A 13648-nucleotide genomic window follows, 5' to 3' on the forward strand; every position below is an offset into this window, starting at 1 on the left:
GGGGCTGCAGGGTAGGGGGCTGGTGCGAGGGGGAGGGCGGCTGGGGAAGGGGTTGGGGCTGGCAGTGAGGGTTCGGGCATCTCCCTGGGGTTGGTGCTTGGGGGCTGGTGTTGAGGGCAGGGCTGGGGACGAGAGCTGGCTGCATGGGGTGAGGGGTTGGGTGAGGCGTGGGGCGAGGTTTGGTGGTTGTGCTGCGGGTTTCTGGTGCTTGCTGTGAGTGTTGGCTAGCTTTGTGGGGGAGTGGGCTATGGCAGGGGTGAGGGCTGGGGTGAAGGCTAGCATTTGTTGTCTAGGGCTGAGGGTTGGAGATGCCGGTGAGGGCTGGAGCAAGAGTTAGGGAAAGGGGTTGGAGGTCTGGGTTGTGGCTGGAGGGTTAGAGTTTGGGGTGAGGGATGAGAGGAGGGGATTGGGGCAAGAGGTATGGTGGGGTCAGGTTTTGAGGTGGTGCTGGTGGTTAGTGGTGAGCAGGTGAGTGCGGCCAGGCGTGGGCAGCCGGGGATGAAAGAGGAGGGAGGTGGCCATGCGGAGCCGCGCGCGGCCCCTCGAGCTGCCTCGCCCTGCCCTGCCCCAGCTCCCTCCTGCCCGGGGCGGCCGCGCTGCGGCCCTGGAGCCCCTGGCGGCGCCGGCTGCTGCTGCTGGAGCAGCTCGCGCAGCAGAGGTGACCTCAGAGCCGCCCCCGGCGGGGCCATTGTGACCCCCCCCGTTGTGACACCGGCGGCGCTGTCAGGTGCGGGCAGTGTCCGGGTGGACGGCGACGGGAGAGGGCAGGAGCGCGTGGAGCTCGAGGAGGAGCCCCCGAGCGCAGCCGCGTCTTTCCCTGCCGCCCCGGCAGCCCCGCGGAGTCGAGGCGCTTGCCGAGGCCTTGCCAGCTCCTGCTGCGGGTGAGAGCGACGGGGCCGGGCTCGGCAGTGCCACGGGGCTGCGGGGGCCCTCGGCCGCGGCGGGGGCAGGACCTTGCGGCAGGGGCTGAGGCGCAGGAGAGCTGGCTCCAGGGCCGGGGCGGGCGCGGGGACCTTTGACTGCGCTGCCCCCACCTCCGTGGGGACCCTCCCCAGCTCTGCATTAAACAAGTGTCCCCCTCCTGCCTCTGCTCCGTGCCGCAGGATGGCGGAGAGACCCCCCAGCCGCCCGCGGGTGGCCTGGGAGCAGGAGTACGGCTGCCCGCGCCGGGCATCCCAGGAGCAGGACAGGGTTGCCGAGGAGAGCAGCTCTGCCTCGAGGCCCTTGGAGGGGTTCGAGTCCCAGGCGTGGCGGAGAGGTGAGTGAGCGGCCCCGTGGGGCTGGGCCGGGCTGGGGTGAGGGCCGGGGAGCGCACCCTGCTCTGCGCCGGGCTCCCATCTCCCCAGCACGTGGTGTCGGGGTGCCCGGGGTGGTGGCACAGCGGTGCCCGGATGCCAGGGCCCGCTCGGGGCTTGGGAGCTGGCCCCAGCGCAGCACGCGCCCGGGAGGGAGAGCGCAGATGGACGCAGCTCCTGCTGCCTGGGACGGGCAGCGAGCGGCAGCTCCGTGGCAGGAGGAGGGATGCTGCCCGTCTGGCAGCACGTTCCCCAGCCTGGTGCAGTTGAGGTTTGCCCTGCCTGGCTGGCTGCAGCAGGGCAGCCCATGTGCTGGGCACCGTGCAGCCTTGAGCAGCGTGGGGGAGACTGCGTGCCCGGGAGCAGGCCCATGGCTGGCCGGCGGGCAGAGCTCACTGCGCGGCTCTCTGCTGCCTGCCCTCCATCTCTGCAGTGCTCCTGGCTCTCTTCCTTTCTCAGGTGCAAGGTTTTCCATCAGCAGCTGGTCCGAGCTGTCCAGAGAGGATGAGGAAGCCTTGGACTTCATCCAGGCCTTTGTGGGTGGCCGAGAACAGGTAAGTGCAGCCGTTTCCATGGGGGCTGTGCCTGGGTCTCCCTGCGGGTCCGCCCATGTCTGCTGGCAGGCTGCTGGGGAGGTGCTGGCTGTGCAGAGCTGCTGCCGTCCGGGGTCCCGCCCAGCACTGCAGCCCCCTGGCTGCTCTGGTCCTGCTGGCCTTTCCTGTCCCCTCTCGCGCTCACTCTGTCTCTCTTCCCCGTCTGTCAGCAAGAGGCGCAGAAGCTGAAGTTTCTAGCGTCCATCGGCACCCTCTGTGGAGGCAGCAGCGCCAAGACCTTGTCCTGGGGCCTGGAGGTGTTCTGCTGCCGACACGAGCTGGCCGAGCATATCGAGGTGAGGGGAGAGGCAGCAGGTGTGAGGACAGGGGCAAGGCCAGCTGGGCCCTGGGTCTGCTGGTGCTGGGTGATGGCAGTTGCCGCGCTGACTGCCGGTTGTGCTGTGCAGGTGCTGCTGGAAGAGGAGCCCTTGGAGCGCCTGGGCACAGCGGTGCGCCAGCAAGCCATGCTTGCTATCACGGCAATGAGGTAGCTAGCAGAGCCCCTGGTTTGGCCAGGACCTGTGCACAGCATGTGCCTGATGGCACCATGCCTGGCTGGGAGGTGTGCACCATGGTGGGAGGAGGCTGGCGGTGCTGTCTGCTGCGCTTCTGCTCTCCCCTTGCTTGTCAGTAGGCTTGTCAGTAGGGCAGATGGGAGGGCAGAGGGTTGCCTGCTGCAGCTCCCCAGGGCCCCTTGGCTTGTAGTGCAGAAGGGGAGGCAGGTGGTAGAGAAGGGGGGAGGCCTAGCTGCCTGGGCTCTCCTCTGGCCCTGGGCCAGTTCATGGAGGGAGGAGGTGCCTCCCTGCAGGGCTCCCTCACGTGCTCTCTGTAGCAGCCGGGGGACTCCTGCCCCAGCGGCCCACAGCCACCTCCCCAGGGCATCCAGGCACTGCTCCCAGCACCAGTGTCCAACAGGCATCTCTCTCTCTCTCTCGCTCTCTCTTTGCAGTGCAGTGGAGCCGGTTCTGGAGGGCAAAAAGAGCAGCCTTCTCCATGCCTGCTTCAAGAGTGTCTTCTTGCTTCCTCCAAGAGAAGACATGGAGACCGTGGACATGTCCCTCTACTCCAAGGTAGGTGCTGGGTGAGCTACAGGGAGCCCGCCAGCCCCTCTGGGCTTGCCCCTGGCTCCGCTGTGCTGAGAGGTGACTGCCAGCTCCAAGGCTGGGCAGGATCTCAGCTTTGTTTTCCCACCCTCCTGCCTTCATGCCCTTCCCGTGGGCTGGGCCATGGGCAGTGCCCAGGGGCTGGTCCGTGCACAGCAGGTCTCCTGCCCTGAGGCCTCTCGTTGGCCCGTGCAGGGCAGCGGGTGTCCTCGCTGGGCAGCAGGGGTTCAACTGAGTCTGCTGTGGGTCAGAGGCAGTGGGGAAGGAATGCCACAACCCCCTGTCCTCCTTGCAGACCCTCGATGCCATGGACAACATGTTGGAGGTGCTGGTGCTCAAGTCGGCCACTTCCAGCCTCCTGGAGCTGCAGAAGATCTTGCAGGTGTGGCATTTGCAAAGAGTGGGCTGCATTGGGCCTGTTCCTCAGCCCAGAGGGAAGTGACACCCTCGAGTGGACATTCCCCCCCCGAGTGCCATGTACAGGCAGCACGCTGCAGGCAGGGGGCGTTTCTCGCTTGGGTGAGCGGAGGTTCCCCACTGGGCTCTTCTGTGAGCCCAGTGTCCCCTGGCTACAGCCCAAGTCCCTTCCCACCCCAAACATCCTCCAGGCTCTTGGGAACACCTTGCCCCCATGAGCACTCCTGGGCCACCTCTGCCCCCAAAGCTCTCCTTGCACCAAAGCAGTGGGAGGAATGTCACCCTTCTTCTCTAGGCACTGCACTGATGGCAGCTGGTGCTGCTGTCCCCCCGCCTCCGCGTGCCTTGTGCTTTCCTTGCCAGATCAGAATGGGGCAGAGACCCACTGGGAGCTGCCCGTGCTGCAAGGGGAGCCGAGCCCAGAAGCTTGGTTCTTCTGCCATGCCAGGAGGCCGGAGGCCAGGCTGCCCACTGCAGACCCCTAGGGAAGGTGTGGCCTGAAAGGCCTGCCATCCTGAAGAGGGCACCCGGGGCCATGTGCATGGCCAGGAGCAGAGGCTGGGAGGGGGCTTAGGTGTGGCTGGCTGCCTGAGGGCAAGGTGGGCCTTGCAGGCTGGGGCCTGTAGGGGCAGGAAGGCCATTCCAGGCTTGGCTCTAGCTCCGAGGAAGCCTTGGTGCACTGTAGGACTGCAGGCAGGCGCTTAGCAGAGCTGCTCCTGCTGGAGTGGGCGTCAGCTCCCCGGGCAGAGCAGTAGCCTTTCTCCTTGCAGATGCTGCTGCCCTTCACCAAGACGGAGAGAGCAGCTGTGCGTGAGAGGGCCGTGGGGAGGATTGGGAGGCTGAGCAAGTTGCTGGCCAACTATTCCTCGCTGGAGGTAAGGAGCCAAGCACCGTGCAGCCCCCGCTTTGGCCCTTTGCAGCAGCCCAGAGCACAGTGCAGCTCAGGGGGTCCCTCGGAGGGAAGCGTGGGCACAGGTTAAGGCACTGAGCAAGGCTCTGCCCTGAAGCAAAGCTCTTTGGCCCTCTCTCCATGGGCTTTTCTCTGCAGTCCCTTTGTCGCAGGAGCCAGCTGTGCCCCCAGCCCTGTGCAGGGGAGCAGTGCGCGCGGAGCATGATGTGAGCCGCAGCCTGGCAGTGCTGCCTTTGCTGGGCTGCTGCTTTGGGAGGCAAGGCCTGCAGGGCCCTCGAGAGCTTTGGCTCCGCTGGGATCCATGCCTGGGCAGAGTCTTGGCTTCAGGGCTTTGGTGGCGACTGCCTCCCGTCAGCCCTTCTACCTGTCCCACCCGCCTTGCCCAGGTGTGGCACCCCTTTGGAGGAGTGGATGAGAGCCCTGCCTGCTATGGGAAGATCCCCGTGCCGATGCTGGGACAGCTGGTGGGCTGTCTCATCCTTTGCTGTGCTTACGAGGACGCGGAGACCAAGGGCGGGGCCTTGGATGCTCTTCATTGCCTCTTCAGATTCGTCGTGCAGCGAAAACGTAAGAGAAGCTGTGCTGGGCTGTGTGCTTCTGCACGCGGCCACGCTGGCAAGGCCGGGGAAGGCATCGCACTGCCTCGGCCCCTCTGCTCAGTGAGGCAAAGGAGCAGGAGGCGCGGCTGATGTAGGAGCAGGGGAGCAGGCTGTTAGTACCTGTCCTGGATACCACTGGCCTGGAAAACGCTCAGCAGCCCCTGCTCAGAGGCTACGGCTTGTGTCGGGCTTCGCACCGGAAAGCCCGTGAGGCTTTTGGTACCCTTTGAAGCAGTTGCCCTTCTCTGCCCTGGAATAGGCCCCGACCCTCCCTGGGAATCCTGCTCCCCATCCATTCCTGGCATGCCCTTTGTCTCTGCCAGGCTGGTTTCTCTCTGACGCCATGAGTCTGCCAGCTGCAGCTCTGCATGACTCCTGCTGACCGCTGTGTCTTTCTGCTGCTGTTCAGGCCGGGCGATGCTGCAGGATGATCCAGAGTATGTGGAGCCCCAGAAGGAGAGGGAAGCCGACAATGAGCTCTGCCTTTCGTGGACGAGCAACATGAGCGTGATCATGAGGGTGAGGAGCACTTCCCTTGCTGGGACTGTTGGGCATGGGGTCCTGAGGAGACGTGGATGAGCAAAGGGATGCCTAACGAGTGGGGCTGAGGGGGCCTTGGGGTTGATGCAGAGGTGGTGGTGGAGAAGGAAGCAGCTCTGAGTGGCACCTAGAGTACTGGTTGCTGCCTGGTAGCAGCCCTGCTCTCACTGCTGTGTCTCCCGCTGTCCCTGAGCGGGGACTAGCCAGAGGCTTGGCTCCAAGAGTCCCAGCAGCAGCTGCAGCCTGCTGGCCACCGGCAAGCTAGGGTTGCCTGCAGAGCCAGTGCACTGTGAGCCTGCTCCCGAGCATCCTGCCTTGCCCTGGTGGCCCTCTGGCCACATGCCCCATGCTGCTGCTACCCAGCACAGCGCGTGCTCCTGGCTCTCCTGGGCCACGGTGCCAGCACTGCCCCGCACCTCTCTCCAGAGCCACATCCACTGCTTAGCTAAGCAGCAGTAGTGCGGCCCGCAGCGTGACATTTCTTCTCTCCTGGGTCCTTTCTGCCCCAGCTGTTTGTGAAAAACCTGCAGCCTTCCGAAAGGACAGACGTCATTGTCACAGCCATCGAGGGCATGAGGAACTGCAGCACCTACAATACGGAGGTGGCTTCCCACATGCTGACCATGTTCCTGCTGGACGCTTTCTCTGTGCTGGAAGATGTAAGGAGCCTGGGGCTGGCGTGCGTGGGGCTCGACCCTCTGGGGCGCTGTTTCCCCGCCGAGAGCCAGTGTTCTTGGGCAGCGGAGCCCCTTGGAAGGCAGCAAGGAGCGGTGGGAGTGGTGGAGAGGGAAGGAGAAGTGAGTGGGAGCTGGGGTATTGGCTGCTCTCTGGGAGCAGCCTCACCGTCCGCCTTGTGTCTTCCAGGTGCCACGCATCATAAGGTGCCTCTACAGGAACGTCAAGTATGTGAGGGAGCTGTCGGCCCGGGTCACCCTAAACAAGACCCTTTGCCAGCTGGCCTGCTTGGAGCCCAGCGAGGTGACCATGAGCCTGCTGTACTGCTCGCCACTGTGCAACAGGTATGGGGCCCGTCAGCCTGGACGGGCTCCTTGGCCATGGGGAGAAGGGCCCAAAGAGGGCCAGAGGCAAGCAGAAGGCCAGCACACGGCTGAGGGGCAGGGCCCTGTGTCTCGCCCACCGTTTCCCAGCCCTGGTGCCTCAAGCAGGCCTTGAGGAGCCAGAGCTGAGCAAGTGTCCCTGCCTTGAGCCGCAGAGCGCAGCGGCTCTGCACGCTCCCTGCCGCGCAAGGGGCTTCAGCTTGGTCATGTGCTGCCTGCCTGGGCAGGACCCTCTTGGGGCTGCCAGGGAGGAGGGGGTGGGCAGGGGCAGGGCTGGCACACAGCTGGGGACCTCCAGGGCTGGCCCAGGCTACGGTGCTGCGGCCAAGGAAGTGCCACTGACAGAGCGCTCTGGGCCTGCAGCACTGCCGTGAGCATGTGGAAGGTGCTGATGGATAAGCCGATGCTTGCGCCGGACATGCTGCGGGAGCTGCTGAGCTTGCTGGAGGAGCGGCCACTGCGCAAGCAGTCCAGCTCCGACAGGGACAACAACTGCATCCTTCCGCTGGCCGTGAGTTAGGGGACGAGACCTCCCGTGCCCCCAGGCTGGTGCCTGCCTCTCTGGGCCCCCTCCCCCTCTCCACTGCTTGTGTGCCCCCAAGCAGGGACCTCTCCTGGGCCCATGGCTACAACATGGCCAGCGCCAGGCCTCCGACTGTGCCAGCGCACAGGGCTGCCAAGTGCTGCCTGGCCTCTCTGCACACCAACAGCCAGGCTGGCCATGCCCAGGAAATCTCCATCCGACCCTGTCCCTGCATCCGCCGACCTCGCTCAGCAGGCTGGAAAGCCAGGGTCGGGTTGGGGGCAAGGTGAGGGGCAGGAGTAGGGCTCCTGCAAAACCTGGGCAGGCAGCACGGCCTGGGACAGGGAGCCTGGCCGAGCGTGCACGCTACACGAAGCCTGCCGAGGTGATGGTCATGCTGAGGCAGGAAGGCTCACTGTGTACAACCAGGAGCTGAGGCCCAAGAGCCTGCGGGCGCTGGCCCTGGTCAGGCAGCCAGGCTGAGGCCTCCAGCTGCATTTCCCATGCTCCAAGGCTGTGCTTGAGCCTCCCACCTGGAGGGCTGTGGAAGCATGCCGGGGACTGCTCGGGAGTGAGAGGTGTGTCTGGGTGTTTTCTGCAGGCAACGAGGGCACTGTGTGAGATCATCCGGGAGCCCGTCTGCCCAGAGGCGGTGAAGGCGTTTTTCCCCCAGCTCTTCCTGGCGCTGCTCTTGCAGATGGTCTTCACAGCAGAGTTCAGCCACCAGGAAGCAAATATCTTCTTGAGGGAATGCCAACGGGATGAGTCCCGTCCCACCAGCCACGTCAGGTGCTCGATCCCGCTCGCCCTGTCTCTGCGCTGCACCTGGAGGCAGGGCCAGGCTGCCAGTGTGACCTGGGCTTTGCTCTGCATGCAGGTGCGCCGTGCAGGCCATGAAAAGTCTGCTGCGCTGCGCCCACTATGAGACCATAGCCGTGGCTGTTGAGAGGAAGGGCGGCTGGGACCTATTTCTGCATGCGGACACCTCCCAGAAGGGAGTGGTGGTGCTGGCCAGGTAGAGCCCTTTCCGGCCTGCTCTGGCCCAGCACCTCTTCCCTGGCTGTGGGGTGTGCCTCCCCATGTGCTTCTTGGTGGGGGAGGGGGAACGCCACTTCTCCAAGAAAGGGGCTGCAGCCTCAGCCCTTGTGGCAAGGGCTCGCCCAGCAGAAGGGCCCTGGGAGCTGCCATGCTGCCCAGCTTGGAGAGCTGCTGGGGGAGCAGGTGGTGTTAGGAGCTGTGGGAGAGGGTCGTGCGCAGGAGAACCTGGGGAGGGCCCAGGGGCACAGGAATCCAAAGCGGGCAGGAGAGGGGATGTGTGGGCAGGCCATGCCGCCTGGGCAGGAAGGCTGTTTCTCCGGTCTCCCACCAAAAGGAACGTAATGATGCCTGACGCTGACTTTCTAATGGCAAGGTGTGGTAGGGCAAGAGCAGTGCTCCATGAGCAAATGCCGCTGGCTGCAGGAGCTGCGTGCCAAGCAGAGCGATGCCAGAGGAGGTTTGCCTGCTCGGCTGAGGCCCAACACTGCCTTCTTGCCTCTGACAGAGCAATGAGAGGGGCTGCCAGTCACCTGCGTCGCTGGATCTTCCGCCAGCTGGCAAGGCTGCTGAGGAGGGAGGACCAGTTTCATCAGCTGCCCGTCATGGCTTTCTTTGTCGAGGTGGGCCTCATGGCAAGCAGTGCCTCTCTGGAGGGGCCTCTAAATGCTGTGCTCGCTTGTGCACATGCATGTGGGGTGATGCTGGTGAATGGAGCTGGGGCAATGCATACGCTCCTGTTAGTAGCCCCGGTCTTGGCTCGTTTCTGCTGGGCGACCACTCGTAAGCACTTGTATTTCGTGCCTGCTTTGTGGCAGCTGTCTGTGTTCAATTGCTCCTCCAAGGGATGAGAACAAGAGGCTGCGGAGGGTTCAGGGGACGGGAGGAGGAGGCGAGCAGTGTGTGCAGTGTGCCGTGAGGCGCGGGGCTGGGAGCAGGGCCCAGGGGTGTCTGCACAATGCCTGCTGTGTTTGGGCTGAGCTTTGTGAGGGCCTGGTGCCCTTGCCCTGGATGGTGGGTGGGATGGAGAGCTGCACGCTGCAGGCAGTGCTGCCGGCTGTGCCAGTCTTTCAGTGCTGTGTCCATTTCAGCTGCTGGAATGCCCTGACCTTGCCGACATGGATGAGGAGGTCCTGCCACTCGTCCAGGGTTATGCGCAGAGTGAGAGCCTGGAGATGCGCAGACTGGCGTTCAGAGGCCTCGTGGCCCTGTTGAATAGACCCAAGATGGTGAGGAGGGGGGCAGGCGGGTGAAGCCATGCTGGCAGCCTGGGGCTTGACAGGAGACACTGGGTCAGAGAGTGGCTTGGACTTGGCTGGCAATCCGGAGGTGTGGTAGCTGCTCCCAAGTCTCCGCTGCCCCATTCATCTGCCCCGAGTGTCATGCCAGGCCCTTGGCCGTGCTGCACAAGGAGAAAGGCACCAGTGCCCAGCGGGAAGATCTGGGAGAGGGACAATGAGCTGGAGCACAGGGCCGGGCTAAGGCAGCCAGCTGCTCCTGGGCCTTGAGGCAGCAGCTTTGCTCCCTACAGAGGCCAGTGCATGCTGAGGGCCCCCTTGGAGATCTGTGCCCTGCACTGCAGCCTCTGTGCCCAAGGCCTGCGTGTGTGCAGAGCCCTGGCCCTGGCCACTGAGCCCTGATGGGAAAAGAGCAGGCAGAGCACTTTTGGGCGGGCGGGGGGGGTCGGGTCTGGCCTTGCTTCCCACAAAGAAAGTTGTGCGTTTCCCACAGAAAAGGAGAATGCAGAGCCTGCTCCCAGACAGCATGGAGTGGCTGCAGGATGCTTGCAGGGAAGTGCGTGTGGGAAGCCTGATGCTGCTGAGAAACATCCTCAGCTACCTGGAACAGAAGGGCTCCAACCCGATTGTTCTGCAGCTGGCCGAGAAGCTTCTGCCTCGCTTTGATGACGTAAGGCTGATGGGAGAGCCGGGGCTCTGCTGGTGTGTCCGGGGGTCCGTATGCGTGGTCTGGGTGCTGTGTGCCCCTCTGCATACGTGCCTGTTGGCACGTCCCCGCACAGGCCCTGCTGTATGTCAGGAAACCTTTTGCCCTGTGGTTCTCAGCCCATGCCCTGTGCTGGCCTTGGTGTCCGGGGCTGTGGGAGTAGAGCAAACCAGCCCCCTGTCTGCTCTCGGCTGCTGCGTCTCGTGCTTGGCTGCGTGCGGCGCTTGCCGTGGCCTGGGGCAGCGATGAGCAGAGAGGTAGGAGCAGGCTAGAGAGCGAGGGAGAGGCCGTGCCACGGGGCTGTCCCTTTCTGTCCTCTTGTTGTGTGCGGGGGCCCTGATGGAGGCCTCAGGAAATCCAAGAAGCTCCCTCCAGAGGGAGAGGGAGACAGAGCCCGTCATCAAAGCGGGGCTCATTGTCCAGGCTGCCTCAGCAGAGGCTTGTCCTCAGCTCTGACCTCTGGCCGGGCTGGGGGACAGTTGTGCCCGGAGAGGACGAGGCCTTGCAATGGCAAACGCTCTTGTCGGGCCCCGTTCCTGGAGTCGTTGCTGAGGCCTCCCCTCCTCTCCTCCCTGCCTGCAGGAAGACAGCAGAGTGCGAGAGCTCTCCATGCTCCTCTTCAAAGACCTGCTGGAGATTGTGGTGGGGAAGAACAAACGGAACCTGAAGCAGCATGCACAGAGGAGCCTGGTGCCGCTCTTCCTCCACATGAGTGACAAGGTGCAAAGAGTGGCCCAGGTAGGGAGCAGTGTTTTGGGGAAGCAATGCTGACATGCCGAGGGTGGAGGTGAGCAGCAAGGCAAGGGCTGCTGCCAAGTGTGCCTTGGAACGCATGGCAGCATGAGGTGCAGCTTCCTGTGTGCCGAAGGACAAGGCAGAGCTGCCTCTGCCTTCAGGGAGGGCCAGACCTAGTGGCACGCTGCGTCGTGCCATTTGGGGCTGGGAAAGGCTGGGAGCCTTGCCAAGACGAGGGGGACCCAGGGTGTCCTGCCGTGGCTGCGGTGGCATCTCCTGGCCTCTGTTGCTCTGCAGGCCTCTCAGGAAGCCCTGGTGAGCGCTGCACAGTTCCTCAAGTGGGAGGAGCTCAAGCAGCTGGCCAGAAGAGCGGAGACATGGAAGATCGGGGAGTGCGTGGTAAGGACGTGGCCAAAGGCCCCGGGGCCGCGGCGGGATGAGGCCTGCCGCCATGGCCAGTGGGCAGGGTGCACAGCTGTGCCCCTCACGCACTGCTGCAGCCCAGAGCCCTCTACTGTAAGTGCCCGCTGGGGTGCTGAAGGGGCCCCTGGCCTGGCTGGGCCTTGGCAGAAGCATGGCGGGGATCTCAGCACCCGCAGGCCCCGCTCTGCCCTCTGCTCCCTCTGAACCTGGCTACCAGCCAGCTTCTAGCTGGGAGGCGTGAACAGGAAGGAAGAGGAGGCCGGAGCTGGGAGGAGGGACAGGCCTGGCCTTCTGGGGAGGCTCGGTGCCAACCCCCTGTCCTTGTGCTGTCTGCAGCTGCTGAGGGACAGGAGCAGAGCGGAGCAACACCTGCGCCAGAGCCTGCCATACCTGGAGAACCCGGACGCATCCTTGCGGGAGGCAGCTGTGAGGTTCATTGGTGAGCCACAAGCCCAGGGCCATGCCTGCCCACCCAGACGGGCACACAGGAGGGTCTTCAGTCCCTCCCACCGTCCCTGGGTCCTGCACCGTGGGGACGGGGCTGGGGCCAGCCTTGCCCAAGGGGAGCAGGCTGCATGGCCAAGCTGGCAAGGCCAGATGGGAGCTGTGCTGCTGGGGGCTTGCTGGGGAGTATGAGGGGTGAGCGGAGGTGTTTGCCTAGGGCTCATCGGGCAGCAAGTGAAGAAGCGGAGGAAGGAGAAGGTGCAGGAGCTGTGCACTGGTGAGTGAGAGCAGCGCTGTGTCAGGCAGCCCTGGCAGGGAGGAGGGAGGAGGCTGGGAAGTGAGCTGCAGTTCACTGGCCTGCCCCAGGTGAGGAAGGCTCTGTGTCCCTACGTGGGGGAGAGCAGGGGGTATTTGGGGCGCATCTGGGGCTTGGCCGACCTGCAAGTGCCAGCTGATCCATTTGTCCTACCTGCTGCCTCCTCCGCATGGGAAGAGCTGAGTGGGGCTGGCCCTGCCTGGGGGGGGATTCCTGGGATCTCTGCAAAGGTGGGAGTCTGTTCTCAGCTCGGTGCCTTTCTCTCGCAGCCCTCCAGCCCCTGGAAAATGATGCGGAACCTTTAGTCCGTTGCCTGGTGTCACAGACCATCATGAACCTGAGGGTGCCAAGGAGAACATCAAGATTCCACCTCGGAGCACTGTGTCCCTGGCTCCCGAGAGCATGGGCGAGGTGGCACCCTCCCGCCAGGACGTGACTCTGTTTGAGCAGAGCTGACGCAGCTGTGCCAATGTCATGGTGCTGCACACCACGGACACACGCAAGTGTGCTGGAAGGTCTGGCTCATTGCTGGCATCTCCCGCAGCCCCAGGACAGCTCGACTCCTCAAGCACAGCCCCTGTTGTGCTACCGCTTCATGGCTTTGTTGGGCTTCCCGCAAAGATACAGCCCCGTTTCCTCAGCCGGAGTGAGTGTTCTTTTTTTAGGGAGCCAAAGGCAAGGGGCAAAACTTGCTGCCTGCATGAATCTGGCTTGTCCTGGGGGGGACGGGGTGTCCACTCGTTCCAATATGCCAGGCCAGCGTAGAGCGGCCTGACACACTTTGGTTTTGCTGCAAAGCGTCAACTGCTCTGCTGGCCCACAATAGCCAAGGGAAAGGGGGAGAAAAGCTTTGGCCTCCCCTGCCCTCTCCAGTCACCCCAGGGCAAGAGCAGGCCCCTGCTGTCTTCAGGGCTTGCATCTCAGGTGGAAGGGCAGAGCTGGGGTATGACATGCAGCTCTGTTTCTATCGCCACTGCCTACCCTGCGCATGCAGGCCTCAAGGCCGAACCGTCCATGAACTCCAGAATCATTGCTGAGCATGTAACGGCCAAACCCATTAAAAGCAGCTAATAAAGACACACAGCTAGCTCATGGGGCTAAAAAGTAGACTGCAGGGGACAAGATGGGATGCACGTGGGTTGGGGTTGACCTCGGAGGAGATAAGGGACTGTGGGAAACAAGGACATGGCAACCAGTGTGGGCTGAAGGCCAAGACCAACCAGAAGGAGAGAGACACCAACCAGAAGGAGAGTAAAGAAGACTCAGTAAAGAAGATTGGGGGAGACCTTCCCTGGCAGGTGGGAAATAAAACTGTAAAGGGTCTAATTAGGCCAGAATTCCTTTGTTCAAGGTCCCTCCCTGGAGGCACCCAGCTCCAGCAGTTACTATGCTGCACCATCATTTAAAGAAATAAAATTTTGCTGCTAGATGTGCGTGAGGCTCTGCTTCTTGGAAACCTAGGATCAAAGTGTTTCCACAGCACTTTGGCACCCCAGATGGGAGTGTAGCCAACCACCATTGGACCCTCTTGGCTCCAAACATCCAAATTTAGAAAAGGAAAAGGAACAAAAAGGAGAAAAAAGCCGTTACAGTCAAATCGATCCCTAGCTAGTTAGCTGTCCCTTTATGTCAGGATGATTGTCCATCTTACAATTAATGTGGGGGTTAACCCAAGGAAGGATCCTTCGATTCTAAGAAATGAGCTCTGCTGCA

General features: G+C 63.2%; 1 protein-coding gene across 1 annotated transcript; it reads left to right on the top strand.

Moving 5' to 3' along the window:
- The first annotated feature begins 10605 nt into the window (after positions 1-10605).
- On the top strand, positions 10606-13361 carry LOC138069124 (maestro heat-like repeat family member 5). The gene is made up of 4 exons (XM_068959738.1): positions 10606-10755; positions 11050-11151; positions 11512-11614; positions 12205-13361. The coding sequence occupies exons 1-4, from the start codon at positions 10627-10629 to the stop codon at positions 12369-12371; spliced, it is 501 nt and encodes a 166-aa protein (XP_068815839.1). The 5' UTR covers positions 10606-10626; the 3' UTR covers positions 12372-13361.
- Positions 13362-13648: the final 287 nt, after the last annotated feature.

The sequence above is a fragment of the Struthio camelus genome, chromosome 13, assembly GCF_040807025.1.
Source record: "Struthio camelus isolate bStrCam1 chromosome 13, bStrCam1.hap1, whole genome shotgun sequence".
Classification (NCBI taxonomy): domain Eukaryota; kingdom Metazoa; phylum Chordata; class Aves; order Struthioniformes; family Struthionidae; genus Struthio; species Struthio camelus.